At 42.1% G+C, this 16,731-nt stretch overlaps 1 protein-coding gene across 1 annotated transcript in view; it reads left to right on the forward strand.

Moving 5' to 3' along the window:
* The first annotated feature begins 1,442 nt into the window (after window positions 1-1,442).
* Window positions 1,443-16,731, forward strand: part of NID2 (nidogen 2) — a 109,560-nt gene continuing 94,271 nt past the window's right edge. Inside the window, 2 exon segments of the mRNA XM_070749466.1 lie at window positions 1,443-1,741; window positions 6,759-7,064. Coding sequence (XP_070605567.1) covers window positions 1,541-1,741; window positions 6,759-7,064 — 507 coding nt within the window. The 5' untranslated portion in view covers window positions 1,443-1,540.

Below are 16,731 nucleotides of genomic sequence, written 5' to 3' on the forward strand. Positions count from 1 at the left end.
TCATAATTCCTATCACCTACCTCCTCCCGCTTATAATTGCATGACTGTAACTTGTTGCTTGTATCCTTAAGATTGATATTAATATTGGTTGTTTCTTGATTGCTTATTTGAACCCTATGACAATCATTATGTGTTGTACCTCATGGTTCTTGACAAATGTATATTTTATTTTATGTACACACTGAGAGCATATGCACCAAAGACAGATTCCTTGTGTGTCCAGTCACACTTGGCCAATAAAGAATTCTATTCTATTCTATTCTATTCTATTCTACTCATCTCATTCTTGGGGCCGTTAGGTTATCATCTTGATTTGGTCATGAGTGATTGAGAGATTTGCATGTTTTTAAAGGGCTATAATTAATTTAAATTGTCTTTTTATTGTTGTTTTTGACGGTAAACTGCCCAGAGTACAATTGGAGTTGGGCGGCATATACATTTTACAAACAAACAAATAACATCTTCATTAGAAACGGAAACATCACCTTTTGCCCAGCTCACCCTATCGGGTCTGCAAAATCTGACCTATCGTTTGTAGCAAAAAGGGGGGGGGGGCGAAAAACACTTCCGGCCACTTATTCATTCATTCATTCATTCATTCATTCATTCATTTATTTTGTCCAATACACAATGAAGGTTAAAGAGAATATACATGTATCAAAGAAAGGATAGAAGAAAAAATATAAGAATAAAATACATCAATGAAGAATAGAGAAAAAGATAAATGAATGGAAGAAAAGATATAGGAGATATAGGAGAGAAAATTGGAAAGGGGACAGAAGGCACATTAGTGCACTTATGTACACTCACTCAATCTGGTTGTTTTACGGATTTTTTTAAACTTAATTTAAATTTTTTTAAAAATTCTTTAATTTTTATTTTATTTTATACTAGTATACAAATCTTCGGAGAGGGGTGGCATACAAATCTAATTAATAATAATAATAATAATAATAATAATAATAATAATAATAATAATAATAATGTATATGAATATTATTATATCTAATGTTTCTTCTTATATTTTTTCTTGTTACTAGTATTATGTATGTGAATATTATTATATCTTTACATACCTCCAATATGTACTTGACAAAACAAATAAATAAAATAAATAAATAAAATATTTTTTGCAGCCCGGGTATGGGGTTGCCAATTTTGGCGAGGGGCGCTCAGCGCCAGCCTCAGCCTCAGAGAAGCGGAATTCGGAGGCACCCACGTGAACGGGACCCCTCGAAGCAGCTGCCCAACTCCGAGACTCGGGAAAGGCCTCAGATGTGCCAGAGCGGAGCAGCTTTAACGAGATCCAGATGTTCGCGGGGGAACTCGCTCGTCGGGAGGGATTGGTCATTGCCCGGGCGGAGGGCAACCAATGGGGAGGCGCGGGAGACGCCTCCGGCCCCGCCCAGGGCCAGTCCTGGGAACTCAAGAGGTGGGGTGCGGGGAGGGGGGTCGGGCGGCTCCCGGGGCTGGGACTTGTGGTTCCCACTCCACGCCAGCCCGGGAGGAGCAAGTCCACCGCGAGGGGCCAAGCACAAGCATGCTCGGGAGATCGCCGCTCCTCCATCTGCTCTTGCTGCGGCTCTTGGGCTGGGGGGCTGCCCTGACCCGTTCGCAGCTCTTCCCCTTCGGGGGGCCCCTGGGGGACCAGGAGCTGCCCGAAGGAGACGACGAGACCTCGGCGCCCGTGTCCTTGCCCAGCCCGCTGCTTTTCTACGAGACCCACTTCGGTCAGCTCTACGTAAGTGGCCCCGGGCATGGTCGAACTTTTTTTCCCTCCCTTCTAGTCTATTTATTCCCAGGCTACGATTTTTAATTCATGTAAAAACGATTTCCTCCATCAATTCCTTCCTTCCTCCTTCCCCCTCCCTTCCTAATTCCCTCCCTTCTTCCTTCCTTCTTTCCTCCCTAATTCCCTCCCTCTCCCCTCCCTTCCTCTTTTCCTAATTCCCTCCCTTCTTCCTTCCTTCCTTTTTTCCTTCCTAATTCCTTCCCTTCTTCCTCCCTCCCTCCCTCCATCCCTCTCCCCTCCCTTCCTCCTTTCCTAATTCCCTCCCTTTTTCCTTCCTTCCTCCCTCCTTCCTAATTCCCTCCCTTCTTCCTTCCTTCTTTCCTCCCTAATTCCCTCCCTTCTTCCTCCCTCCCTCCCCCTCCCTTCCTCCTTTCCTAATTCCCTCCCTTTTTCCTTCCTCCCTCCTTCCTAATTCCCTCCCTTCTTCCTTCCTTCCTTCCTTCCTCCTTCCTAATTCCCTCCCTTCTTCCTTCCTTCTTTCCTCCCTAATTCCCTCCCTTCTTCCTCCCTCCCTCCATCCCTCTCCCCTCCCTTCCTCCTTTCCTAATTCCATCCCTTCTTCCTCCCTCCCTCTCCCCTCCCTTCCTCCTTTCCTAATTCCGTCCCTTTTTCCTTCCTTCCTCCCTCCCTCTCCCCTCCCTTTTTCCTTTCCTAATTACCTTCTTCCCTCCCTCCCTCTCCCCTCCCTTCCTCCTTTCCTAATTCCCTCCTTCCTTCCTTCCTCCTTCCCCCCCTTCATTTATTTATTTTGTCAAACAAGTATAGGATTGTAGTTTGTATAAGCATAACATAAGTAGTAAATAATGATAAAAGAAGACAAATAGGACAGGGAGGGTAGGCACAGTGGTGTGCTTAATGCACGCCCCTTACAACCTTCTTAAAAAAGGGGAGAGGTCAACTGTAGACAATGTGAGGTTAAAAGTTTGGGGGTTTGGGGAAGAAACCACAGAGTCAGGTTAATGTGTTCCAGGCGTTGATCACTCTATTGCTGAAGCCTTTTGCAATCTAGTTTGGAGAACCTCTGCCCCCACCCCCATCTCTGGGGTCTGGAGGCTGGGGGGGGAGGATAGAGAAAAACCAGTCTCCTTCCCTTCAAATGTGTGATCCATGCAAGATCCCTGCAGAGTCCGCAAGGAGTTGGGTGGCTTAAAAGTCTAATAAATTAAATTAAATTGAGCGTGCGTCCGTGCAGCCTGGGCAAGGCAGCGCAGGGCGCCAGCCTAGCGTTATACTTTACTTAAGGCAAAGACTTCTCAGCTCAACCCTGAGCTGCCAGCCCAAGAATTTCCTGCCTGCTTGGCTTAATAAGGCTCTGTTTTCGCTGCAAGATTTCTTTCCAGTCTGATGCTCGGTCAACTGACATCAATAGGTCTTCTTTTACGCCGGCCAAGTTTCTTTCTTAGGAGGCCCAACATGGTTGTGTCGAAGCAGAGCTTGCCAAAGTTCACAGCCTGGCCGCTTCCACGTCTCCCTGGGCTTTGAATTTTGGCGCACGTGTTGCCACATGATGGCAGATGTCTCCGTGGTTGGCTTTCAGATGCCCGAGGGTTGGCGTTATTCCCCCAAAGGGACGGCTAAGTCCCTTAAAGCCTTTAGAACGAGCCTTTTTATCACAACCAGAAACGTGGGTTATTAGCACCTACAATTTTTTGTGCCTTGCCTGGTAAATTAGAGCAGTGTTTCCCAACCTTGGCAACTTGAAGGTATTTGGACTTCAATTCCCAGAATTCCCCAGCCAGGAGTTGAAGTCCAGATATTGACTGATTGATTGATTGATTGATTGATTGATTGATTGATTGGATTTGTATGCCGCCCCTCTCCATGGACTTGGGGCGGCTAACAACAGTGATAAAAACAGCATGTAGCAATCCAATACTAAAACAACTAAAAAACCCTTATTATAAAACCAGACATACATACAGACATACCATGCATAAATTGTAGAGGCTAGGAGGAAAGAATATCTCAGTTCCCCCATGCCTGACGGCAGAGGTGGGTTTTAAGGAGCTTATGAAAGGCGAGGAGGGTGGGGGCAATTCTGATCTCTGGGGGGAGTTGGTTCCAGAGGGCCGGGGCCGCCACAGAGAAGGCTCTTCCCCTGGGTCCCGCCAAATGACATTGTTTAGTTGACGGGACCCGGAGAAGACCCACTCTGTGGGACCTAATCGGTCGCTGGGATTCGTGCGGCAGAAGGCTGTCCCGGAGATAATCTGGTCCGGTGCCATGAAGGGCTTTATAGGTCATAACCAACACTTTGAATTGTGACTGGAAACTGATATCTTCAAGTTGCCAAGGTTGGGAAACACTGAATTAGAGGGACTGGTGGGAGGGAGGAAACCCAGGCAAGGAACACAGCTCTGTATAAGGCATTAAAAACCATTTTCCCCCCTTATCGGAGGAATATATTTCCGAAGTTCTCAAACTTTCCTTTTGTGGTATATTGGGAAGCTGCACTTCAGGCTTAAAGTCAGATATGGTATTGTTAAGATTTCAATGGCACAGAGCCCCAAAGATGGGAAGGAGTAAAAACAATAGACTAGAACTGAGTCAGGAAATCTAAGGAGGAATTTTAGACGGCCCCAAAGCGTCCCATTGTTAAAATCCCATCCAGTTTTCACCGGAAGTTTGTTATCACCATTTTTAGCAAAATCGTCTCTTGCTCCCTTTCACACCAGACCTTTGTGGAACAGTGATGGGATTCAAGCAGTTCTGTGGGTGTGGTTTGATGGGCGTGGCATGTCTTGGTGGGCGTGGCAGGAGAAGGTTACTGCAAAGTCCCCATTTCCTCCCCATAGGACAGTGATTTTCAACCTTTTTTGAGCCACGGCACATTTTTTACATTTACAAAACCCTGGGGCACATTGAGTTGGGGGGGGGGGCCTAAAAAAAGTTTGGACAAAAGTTTTTTCTCTCTTAATCCCTTTCACTCTATTTCTCTCTCCCTCCTTCTTTCTCTCCCTTCTTTTTTTCTCTCTCTCCATCCCTTTCTTTCTCTCTTCCTTCCTTCCTCTCTTTTTTGCTCTTTTTCTCCCTCCCTCCCTCCCTCTATGTCTTTCTCTCTCCCACCTTCCCTCCCTCTCTCTCTCTTTCTTTCTTTCTCTCTCTCTCTTCCTCTCTCCCTTGCTTTCTCTCTCTCTCTCTTGTTCTTTCTCTCTTTCTCTTTCTTTCTTTCTTTCTCTTTCTTTCTCTCTCTTTCTTTCTCTCTCATTTTCTTTCTCTCTCTCTTTCTTTCTCTCTCTTTCTTTCTCTCTTTCTCTCTCTTGCTTTCTCTCTCTTGTTTTCTTTCTCTCTCTTGCTTTCTCTCTCTCTCTCTCTTTCTCTCTCTTGTTTTCTTTCTCTCTCTGAGTTTCGCGGCACACCTGACCATGTCTCACGGCACACTGGTTGAAAAACACTGCCATAGGACTTGGGAAGCAGAGAATAGATGAGGGCGAGGCCAGTCAGAGGTGGTATTTATTGGTTCTCGGAACTACTCAAAATTTCACCAAGAGCCTCGGTGGTGCAGTGGTTAGAGTGCAGTCCTGCAAGCTACTTCTGCTGATCACCGGCTGCCAGCAGTTTGGCAGATCGAATCTCAGTAGGCTCAAGGTTGACTCAGCCTTCCATCCTTCCAAGGTCGGTAAAATGAGTTTTTTACATGTCTTTTTTTTTTAATGAGCCATGGTTTTTTTTAATGAGCCAGTGGTTAGAGTGCAGTACTGCAGGCGACTTCTGCTGCCTGCCAGCTGCCTGCAGTTCAAATCTCACCAGGTTCAAGGTTGACTCAGCCTTCCATCCATCTGAGGTGGGTAAAATGAAGACCCAAATTGTTGGAGTCCATTTGAATTGGGTGGCATATAATAAATTTTACTTACTTGCTTATTTACTTACCTACTAACTAACTAACTAACTAACTAACTAACTAACTAACTAACTAACTAACTAACTAAATAAATAAATAAATAAATAAATAAATAAATAAAATAAAATAAAATAAAATAAAATAAAATAAAATAAAATAAAATAAAATAAAATAAAATAAAATAAAATAAAATAAAGTAATAAATAAAATAACAGTAAATTACTGTTAGTTGCCCTGAGTCCTATTGGAGTGGGCATCATACAAATATAAACAAACAAACAAATAAAAGACTCTCTAAACCGCTTACAGAGGGATGTAAAGCAGTTTATAAGTCTTTTTTTTAATTTTTTTTTATTTTTTCAAATATAACAAAAAAGACATACACAAAACATATACATACAACATTTGGGAAGTGAAAGCTTCCCCACTTTTTTTTGAATGTTCGATGAGAGAATTTTGCTTCTTTCACATAGTATTAATTCTTTTATTTGACATGTTGCTTTGCTTGAATTTTTATTATTTCTTCGCTGTTCTTTCCTTTAACCAGTGGTAAAATTTCCCCCATATTTTATAATAATCTGAATCTTCCTTTCCCTCTAATTTTTTGGACAACCTATCCATCTCCGCACAGTCCAATATTTTTTTAATTACTATACAGTATTTTCTTCTGGTGCTTTATCTATTTTCCATTGTTGGGCATATGCTATCCTAGCAGCTGTTAATATGTGTATAACTAAGTATTTTACCTCTTTTTTCATTTTTTTATTAAAAATACCCAATAAATATAATTCTGGGTTTTTTCCAAATTCTTCTTTTATTATTTCTTTTAGCCAGTCTGTTATTTTATTCCAAAAGTTTTTTGCTTGTACACATGTCCACCATTGCTGATGGAATGTGCCTCTTCCTTTTTTGCACTTCCAACATAATGGGGAGGTTTTTGGGAACATTTTTGAGAGTCTTTCCGGTGATAGGTGCCACCTGTAAAACATTTGTAGTTGGTTTTCCTTGAATGCAGCGGTTTATAAGTCTTAAGTGCTATTGCTATTGGATCCAGCAAATCGTTCATTTACCATCCAAAGGTGGACATGATGTATCTCACTTTACTTTTGCTGACTGCTGTGATAGGTTGGAACCAATGGGATCATTTCAACTCAGGACTTCCCCAGAGAGACCCAGTACGTGGACGATGACTTCCCTACAGATTTCCCTGCCATTGCTCCATTTCTCTCAGACATTGACACCAGCCACGGACGAGGCAAAATCTATTACCGGCTGGATGATTCCAGAGAAGGGCTGGAGCAGGTGGCTCAGTTTATCCAAGCTGGATTTCCCACCGCCTCCAACTTTGTCCCGCAGCAGACCTTCATTGTCACCTGGAAGGATGTAGGAGCCTATGAGGAGGTCACCCGCAGCTCCCCACCCTCCAAGCAGGTGAGTTGACGTTTTGTGACATGTTTCCTGTAGTTTCTGTCCGTAGCATGCTGAACAGAGATAACGTTGTAGCCACTAATGGGCAGCCAAAATGTTTACTGCCACACTGTGGGGTGTGGCTTATTTTGTGGGTGTGGCTTGATGGTCATGTGACTGGGTAGGAGTGGCTCGCCGGCCATGTGACCAGGTGGGTGTGGCTTGAACGATCATCATCGTTCAAGTGAACTGTTAAGTCCTCGACTTACAACCTCACCAGTGTCATTCGCTGGGGTGACAATTTGCTTTGTGTTTCCCGCGCTCTCTTTCCTGGGTTACCTCCCCCACCTAAGGCTGGGTAGCTAGGTGAATGGGTGCCGATCAGCTGTTGAGAAAAGAGGGGGGAGGAAATGGGCCCCCTGCAACTCCTGCCAGTTCTGGTCTCCGTGCTGCTTTCTGAGGAAGAGGATGGGAGCTAGAGCTGGGCACACAGCTTCATTTCCGCCGGTGGAACTGCGTTCCACTCTATCCTGCCTGCTGCCCACCCCTGAATGTAGATACACAGGTTCTGCCCAGCCATTTATTGTATGTACTAGTAGGGAGGTATGACTTTGCTTTTCAATATTATAATAATAATTTAATTTAATAATTCATTAGATTTGTATGCCGCTCCTCTCCGAAGACTCGGGGTGGCTCACAACAATGATAAAAACAATATTATAGTGGCACAAATCTAATATTAAAAGAAATAACTAATCTCAGACATTGACAGCCAACACTTAGAAAGAATTTAAATCAGTAGAGAGAATAAACCTGAAATGCAAAACTGCTCAAAATCTTTCTCATTTCAATCTAAGCTCATCTCCCAAGAGTCCAATTTGGTTGGTAATGGCATAAAGAAATACCCTTTTCTCAGTAGTGGGCTGCTGCGTGGACGGTCTGGTGCGCAGCCCCAGTTGGAAAAACAGAGATGCATGCGCATCTCTGCATTCCTGACATGTGCAAGAACATGTAAATGCGGGATTCAGCTTCTGCGCATGTTCAGGAAACAAAATTTTGCGTGAGGACGCTCGCGTGAGTGAGATTTTGCCAATTTTCTGCGGTTTTTTGTTTCCCCGCATGTGCGCAAGCAAAAATATCTGCGAAATCCCATGCAAGCAAGCATTCTTGCATGAGATTTTGCTTCCTGCGCATGCACTGAATCTTGCGCCTGCATGTGCCTGTGCCCATCGCCGGAAGCACACCAGTAGCGCCAGTGACAGGCAGCCCATCACTGGTTGGAGCCATTGGGCCAAGTTGTTAGGATGTAACGAACCCTTTAAAATATGAAGTATCAGACATAGAAAGTTGATTGTTGCAACTGTTTTTTGGGAGGTTAGAAGTTGATGTCACACGAGACTTTTGAACAAGAGCACTTGTGTCCTCATAAGACAGACTGTAGCAAAGGGGAAAGAGGACGGAGAGAGCAAAACTCCAGAATCTCTCTCTCTCCTCTCCCTCTGAAAAGCTGGGATAGAAATCGAGTGAGAAATCGGATGTCAATAGATGTCTTTGTCTTGTCAACAAGACTCTTGAATTTTGCTTGGAATGAGATAAGGACATTATTTGTAAGATTCTGCAAGTTTGGGATTAAATCAGTGTTTTTCCACAATAGCAGCTTTGAGATATGGGGAAATTCTTGGCCTGGATGGCGACTCAGTATGCTGACCTGGGGAATTATGGGAGTTGAGATCGACACATCTTTAAAGTTTGTTGGGGTAGAGAAACACTGGGCCCAGAAAACAGCTGATAACAATTTTTTACAAGGAAGGAAGTAAAGAAGGGAGGAAGGAAGAGAGGCAGGAAGGAAAGAAGGGAGGGAGGGAGGAAGGAAGGAGGGAGGGAGGAAAGAAGGAAGGAAGGAAGGAAGGATGTTTATAGCTCTTTTGAAGTTGCATTGATAATTTTAAACATTGAAATTCCAGATGAAACCATAGAACAGGGGTAGGGAACATTGGCTCTTCTATGACATGTGGTCTTCAACTCCCAGAATTCCTGGGCTATCATGATTGGCTCAGGAATTCTGGGAGTTGAAGTCCACAAGTCATAGAAGAGCCAACGTTCCCTTCCCCTGCCGTAGAAGCACAAAGAAATGGACTTCTAAAGTTGTAGACCCACTGATGTGACATTTTAAAAAAGAGCATATACTATAAAATCTCTGATTTAATTGCAGACATTTATTCACAAAAATACCAATAGATTTTACTGTAGGAAATGAAGATCCTGAAAAAATACTGTAAGACAGGAAGAATGGAATGGAATAGAATAGAATTTTATTGACTTAGTGCAATTGGACACACAAGGAATTTATCTTGGTGCACATGCTCTTAGTGTACATAAAAGAAAAGATAGGTTAAACTGGTTGGACAAATAATGTGATCTCAGCGTAAACCTATTTCTGAAATTAAGGCTGATAAATGGAGATGTTGAGTAGCCTAGTCTAAGTATACCTTTGCACAAAAACAGATTTTCAGATTTTTTCCATGTAGCATGGAAAGAAGTTCTCATGCAGCAAAAGTTTGCATTTATAGACTTTTCAAAATAAGAGGTCTTTATTTTAGACCACTAAACTTCTTTTTTTTTTGCAGCATTCTGGTGGTGACTCTCAAAGGGACTAAACAAGCTATAACAAAATATGAATTTGTTAAAATTATTTTTTGATAAATATCATTCCCACGTTCGTAGATGTATTGTCTCACGTTTAAGGACGACTTTCCTGCATGGCAGTCTTTTGTTGGTTCATGACCTTGAGGCATGCCTGCTTGTCTGAAAAGAATAGGAGTTTTCTCATATTTTGCAGCCAGCAGAGACAACCCTTTGGTGGAGGAAGCGAAGATAATTTCCTATTTTTAAAACTTTCTGCGTGAAATGTTTTTAGTTGGGGATGGTGGATGGATTGCTCCAAACAATGCAATTATAGGTCAGCAGGGAATTGCCCATTTCATATTTTCCATAGCACATGGAAAAAAGACACTAATAACATTCCTATAATGGGACGGGTATGCATTTTGTTGTATTTTGTGACTCGCCCACATTAAAAAAAAAAGGGAGAAAGAAAATAAGACCAAGCCATTCCTATCCATGGAGAACTGGCTTTGCTTTTAAAATATGGGGAAACATCTGAAAAGGTCAGGTTTTTTTTTAAAGATCTCTATTGGTTCCCATAGTTAGTACCAAAAGTATATGCAGTTGTTATGAATCTGCCTTTCAGCTCCTTATACCATGTCCCTCTGTAGCTTAAGGCTAGTTCTCATTCCTCTATCTCAAATGGATTGGGAAATGGACAGGATAACTGGAAAACACCCAAAGAGAAGAAATAAAAAGAGAATAAATCTTGTGAATGATGAACTGATTCTGGTTCAGAGCCTACATTTAGGTCAACGTCTCACTGGGAAACTTGAGAAAATCCAAGGGTAGAAACTTGGATATAAAGTCCTCCCCCCTTTGCAGAAACTCCATCCTGGACTTGTGAACACACTCCTATGTCTTTCCAGATGTTGTTGAAATACAGTTACCATCATTAGCCCTTAACCATTGTGGCTAGGGCTTTTGAGCATAGTGGTTCAGCCACATCTACGAGGCTGCAAGTTGCGCAATCATGTTCATCATAGCTGCAAGAGAAGGTAAGGAATATTGGCTTATGGCCGACTCTTGCATGGAAATGGTCAGGTCACACAGAAGAAAATGTGCAATGCTGTGAAACCTAGAGAGATTTGGGACGCAAACTGGAGGGGTGACTTTTGCAAGCAGAATTAGACCATAGAAACATAGAAGACTGACCGCAGAAAAAGACCTCATGATCCATCTAGTCTGCCCTTATACTATTTTTTGTATTTTATCTTAGGATGGATCTATGTTTATCCCAGGCATGTTTAAATTCAGTTAGTGGATTTACCAACCACGTCTGCTGGAAGTTTGTTCCAAGGATCTACTACTCTTTCAGTAAAATAATATTTTCTCATGTTGCTTTTGATCTTTCTCCCAACTAACTTCAGATTGTGTCCCCTTGTCCTTGTGTTAACTTTCCTATTAAAAACACTTCCCTCCTGAACCTTATTTAACCCTTTGACATATTTAAATGTTTCGATCATGTCCCCCCTTTATCCTTCTGTCCTCCAGACTATACAGATTGAGTTCATTAAGTCTTTCCTGATACCATTCTTGTAGCCCATCTTTGGACCTGTTCAATTTTGTCAATATCTTTTTGTAGGTGAGGTCTCCAGAACTGAACACAGTATTCCAAATGTGGTCTCACCAGCACTCTATATAGCGGGATCATAATCTTCCTCTTCCTGCTTGTTATACCTCTAGCTATGCAGCCAAGCATCCTACTTGCTTTTCCTACTGCCCAACCACATGCTCACCCATTTTGAGACTTGCAGAAATCACTACCCCTAAATCCTTCTCAACAAAGGGAATCTTCTCTGTTCCTGACCTGACTTGAAATGGCTAGAATTGAACCTTGGGCCTATTGCATTCAAACCCATGCTCTCTGCTCTCATCTATTGCTGTGGATTATCCCTGATCAAGCCCTGAATTCATGTCTTTTCAGTTTTTGAGTTTGAGTTTGTGCCCTTTTTTCAGTTTCCAAAGAACAGACTGTCCTGGAAGGAGATTTTGAACTAATCTCACTATGAGCTGCTTCACACTTGGTTTGGAGGCCCTCAACTATTTTGGCTAAAGTCTGTTACAGCAATTTCACAAAAGGTGAAAAGGGGAGAATGTGTGTCTCCAAAAACATGGTGGATACATGCCAGAGATGCATGACTGATGTTTGTCCATAAATGTTCTGAAATTGTTAATGAGTGTGCAGAATGACCCTCGAGTTATCAAGGACATACACAGAGGAAACGTGGGATTCCAGCAGATATCCAGGAGATATGAGTAATTATTCAGTCCTACAGGACAGATACATTATATAAAATAGTGCTTACTTTAGAAATAGCACAGTGAAGTTAAACAGTCCATATCTCTCAATACAGTAACAATCTTACAAGCCTGTCTTTGTCTTACATATCAGACATACATTACAGCTTACAAATCCACCAAACTAACACAGAGCTTATACATCAGTCACAGTGAATCAGCAGAAAGAACAGAGAGAGCAGAGAGCGCAAGAGAATCATGCTTTCTGGCTCCCTCTTATGGCAATTTGCAACACTACTTCTTAAAGCTATAGTACTTCAATACAAACAAACAAACATTCATTGTTAGCTTGTTTATATATTGCAAACCCAACTGTCTTTTACATAGTACTAAGAGGAATGCTTGCAAACAAGCAATAGTGCTTCAGGGCTTGAGAAAAAGGTCATGGTGAGGCTGAAAAAGACACTTTCTGATTCTGAAGCCCATCTATCTGAGCTTCTGAGTGTTCTGTCGGGCTCTCTGGTAGACTCCTCCCGAAAATTCACAGGTACAAATTTCAGACACACACACACGTTTGAAAATTCAAAACAATGTTCTTTATAATGAAAATTCACTTAAACCAAGCCCTCTTTTGGTATAGCAAAGAGCACTCATCTCCAAACAAACTGGTAATTGGTACAAGTCCCTTATCAGTTCTGTGATACTTAGCTTGCAGCTGGGAGGCAATTCACAGTCCTTCTTCTTTGACAAAGTGAAACACACTTTGCCCTGGTTTAGTTTCAAAGCGGGGAAAAATCAGCACACAAAAGGTCAAACGCAGCAAAGCAGGCACGAAACACAACGATCAGATAATCCTCCTCAATGGCTAAACCCACAGGCTGCTATTTATAGCAGCCTTACTAATTACCACAGCCCCACCCAACCACAGGTGGCCTCATTTTCTTTGATAATAATCTCTCAGTTGTTGTTGCCTATGCATCGCTCTCCGCATGCGTGGCTGTATCATTAACTCTTGTTCTGAATCCATGGAGGAGCTAGATAATTGATCTCCTTCTGAGCTGTCTGCCACACTCTCCTCCTCCCTGTCACTCATGTCTTCTTGGTCAGAGGAGCCTTCATCAGCAGATTCCACCGGGGGCAAAACAGGCCTGCAGCATGTGGATGTCTCCCCCACATCCACAGTCCTTGGGGCAGGAGCTGGGCCAGAGCTAACCACAACACTGAGTATAGAATTCCCTAATGACTCCCTGCCCAGAAAAATAAAAAAAATTAAAAAAAACTCTGCACCTGCTTTTCCCAAGTTGTTTTTTCAACAGACAACTGGACTTTCCGGTTTTTCTTTGAAGACATTTTGCTTCTCATCTAAGAAGCTTCTTCAGCTCTGGCTGGATGATGGTGAATGGAAGGATTTATACTCCTTGCAGACAGCTGGTCATTTGCATTCTTTTAGTGAGTCCTTAAGGTCACCCAGAGGTCATCTGTGTCCTCAGGTTCAAATGGATGTGGAGCCTTTTTGGAACTGTTGAAAGGACTGTGTTGTAGACTGGAGATAGATGATGGTGCATCCCTCCCACTCTATTAAGAGAAGGATGTTCAATTTTGACATAGATGGCTCTTTGACCCTCTTTCAAACCAACGATCCTCTCTGTCCAAAATGTGGACTTTGCTGTCTTCAAAAGAGTGGCCTGTGTCTTCTAAATGCAGATGGACTGCTCAATCTAATCTGTGTTCGTTCTCCAATGTTGTATCGTGTGCTGATGAAGTCATTGTTTTGTTTCCCCAAAGCTTCTTGGATGACAAGCAAAATGTCATCAAAGAAAAACCCAGAAAGTCCAGTTGCCTTTTGAAAAAGCCCCTTTGGGACAACCACGAGCTGACCGAGAATCTCAATAAACATTCTGCATCTGCTTAAGAGCCTCTTCATTTTTGGTTTTTTGTTGCTCTATTCCAATTCTAGATTTGGCATTGAAAAGAGATGCCTGTTGGAGTAACGTCTTGTAGAAGCTAGTCCACCCAGATAGCCAAAGCAGTTAGCCAGTCGGCTTCAGACCAGAATATCAGGAACTGTAGTCTTGAAGATAATTGAAGACAACAAGTACTGCAGAGTTTCTTAAGAAAATATTTACTTCTTTCGTAGCAAAACTACACTAACTATTTACACTGTAGTTATTTCTCTCTGGATGATATTATACAAAATTATTGATTTATTTATTAATTAGATTTCTGTGCTGCCCTTCTCGAGGCGACTCAAGGTGGCGTACAACATTATACATGTAACAATATGTAGGAAATCTAAATTACTATAAAAGGATATACAAATTACTAAAAAATATATCAAAACCCCATGGACAGATACGCATTCATCCATTTCAATCATACATGGTATCAGCCAGAGATGAGATTACTCATGGCCCTCATGCCTGCTGGCAGAGGTAGGTCTTCAAAGCTTTATCAAAGACCAGGAGGGAGGGGGTGGTATGTATCTCTGGAGGGAGTTTGTTCCAGAGGGCTGGGGCCACCACAGAGAAGGCTCTTCCCCTAGGCCCCACCAGCCAACATTGTCTAGCCGATAGGATCTGGAGAAGGCCAACTCTGTGGGACCTAACCAGCCGCTGGGATACATGAGGCAGAAGATGGTCCCGAAGATTAAATACTCATAAATCTCTATCTATTATTCTCAGTTACAATATACAGCTACAAGTCTTCAGCCGCGATATTTTTTAGCCACCACAAACCATAAGCCATTAGCCACTCTAATTCACAAGCCACACTATCATCAAGCCACACCTATGCAAAGGTGCATCATGGTATATACATTTGTCAACCAATCAGATTACATTACAATCCATAGATTCACAGTGGCTGAGCAGTTTTTACATTGTTAAAGTCATTACATTGATTACATTTCTTCTCTCTGCAATTCGGAATATTACGTCAGGTTGGGCCCTGATCCTGGCAATGCCCTGGTAGAAGTTTGAGCCCCAGAAGCCCTGATGCCATTCAAATGCTTATGTAGTTGCTGTAGAAGCTTCAAGTTTGCATTGTCAGAGAGTGTTTGAAGCGGCTCTGAGACAGCTCATGAATTCAGTGGAAGACAATCACTTTGCTTGTTCACATCTTTCTGAACCTATTTCATCCTTCTAAGTCTAGGAGGAGGACACACATACTGGGCCCTTGTCTTAGACTTAAGAAGTATATCTTCAAACTCTGGTGAAAATGGAGTTACGTAACTGCCCTGTCTTCTGCCCATTCCTTTTTGTGACCTTGCAGAAAGAAAGTTTGGACTTTGGCTGGTAGAGCATGTAGAGAAAGAATGCTGAGTGAGCAAATATAAATGTTAGGTTAGGGTGCAGCTGGTGTGCAAAGCACAATCTTCACATTGGAGGTCTTTAAAAGGGGCTGGAAAGAAAATTAGTCATTCATTCATTCATTCATTCATTCATTCATGGATGAAATTAGTGGATGAAAGAAAATTAGTCCTTCATTCATTTATTCATTCCCTAATTAATTAATTAATTAATTAATTAATTAATTCAATTTCCATAGTTACCCAACTGGACTGGCTCACAATTGTAGGATTGTAAAATTTTATAACAATTTTAAAAAAAGACAATAAAAAAATCCTCAAATAAATAAATAAATACAAATGGTAGTTGTGATGATGTAATCCCGAAAGAGCCAGGGTGGCGCAGCTGGTAAAGTGCTGTACTGCAGGCCACTGAAGCTGACTGTAAATCTGTAGGTCAGCGGTTCAAATCTCATCACTGGCTCAAGGTTGACTCAGCCTTCCATCCTTCCAAGGTGGGTAAAATGAGGACCTGGATTGTGGGGGCAAAATGCTGGCTCTGTTAAAAAGTGCTATTGCGGCATAAAAATCGAATGATGAATGAGTGAGTGAGTGAGTGAGTGAGTGAGTGAGTGAGTGAATGAATTGTATGAGTCTGTGAAGCAATCAGATCACTGCAATTCAAACAGAAAAGGTGTAACAAAGGGCAAAAAACGATCCATGCAACGAAGACTGGAATTTCTGAGTTTTTAAAGCAATGATGGGAAAACAGTTTGTAACCTGGAATTGTATTCAACATATCTTGAAGAAGCAAAGGGCAGATAGAAAAGTGAATTGCATTCTATAACAACAACAACAACAACAACACAACAACAACAAAGTTGAAAGGGACCTTGGAGGTCTTCTAGCCCAACCTGCTTAGGCAGGAGACCCTACACCACTTCAGACAAATGGGTATCCAACATCTTAAAAACCTCTGGTGTTGGAGCATTCACAACTTCTGGAGGCAAGCTGTTCCACGAATTAATTGTTCTAACTGTCAGGAATTTGTCTAATTGCCTTTGCTTTCAGAGTTTTTTTTTTTTTAATGGGAGGATATACCGGTATACAGGAAAGCTTGTTTCCAACATTATGTTTAGCTCATTTTAGATCTGCTCTAATGGTTTTTATGTTTCCTATCTCAAATTGGCAGGAAAGTGAATTTTTGCAGTGCAATGGACAAAGGGTTTAAGGTTGCATGTGATCCTGCTACTATGGCCTGTTCCTCTGGTTTGGCAGAAGGAGAATTAACAATGATGCACGATAAGCATCTAAATGTCGGCTTATGGAAAAACAAAAGAGGAGATGCTTATTTTTAGCCCAATCTCAGGTCATCCAATGCAGCTAAATAGTGGAAGATGGACAAAAATATTCTACTGTTGAAGAAGACATTTTGCCACATGTCAGTCATTTTTTTCCCAGCGTGCATTGTTTTAAAAGAGGGTTAGACACATTTCTGGA

The sequence above is a fragment of the Erythrolamprus reginae genome, chromosome 1, assembly GCF_031021105.1.
Source record: "Erythrolamprus reginae isolate rEryReg1 chromosome 1, rEryReg1.hap1, whole genome shotgun sequence".
NCBI lineage: Eukaryota > Metazoa > Chordata > Lepidosauria > Squamata > Dipsadidae > Erythrolamprus > Erythrolamprus reginae.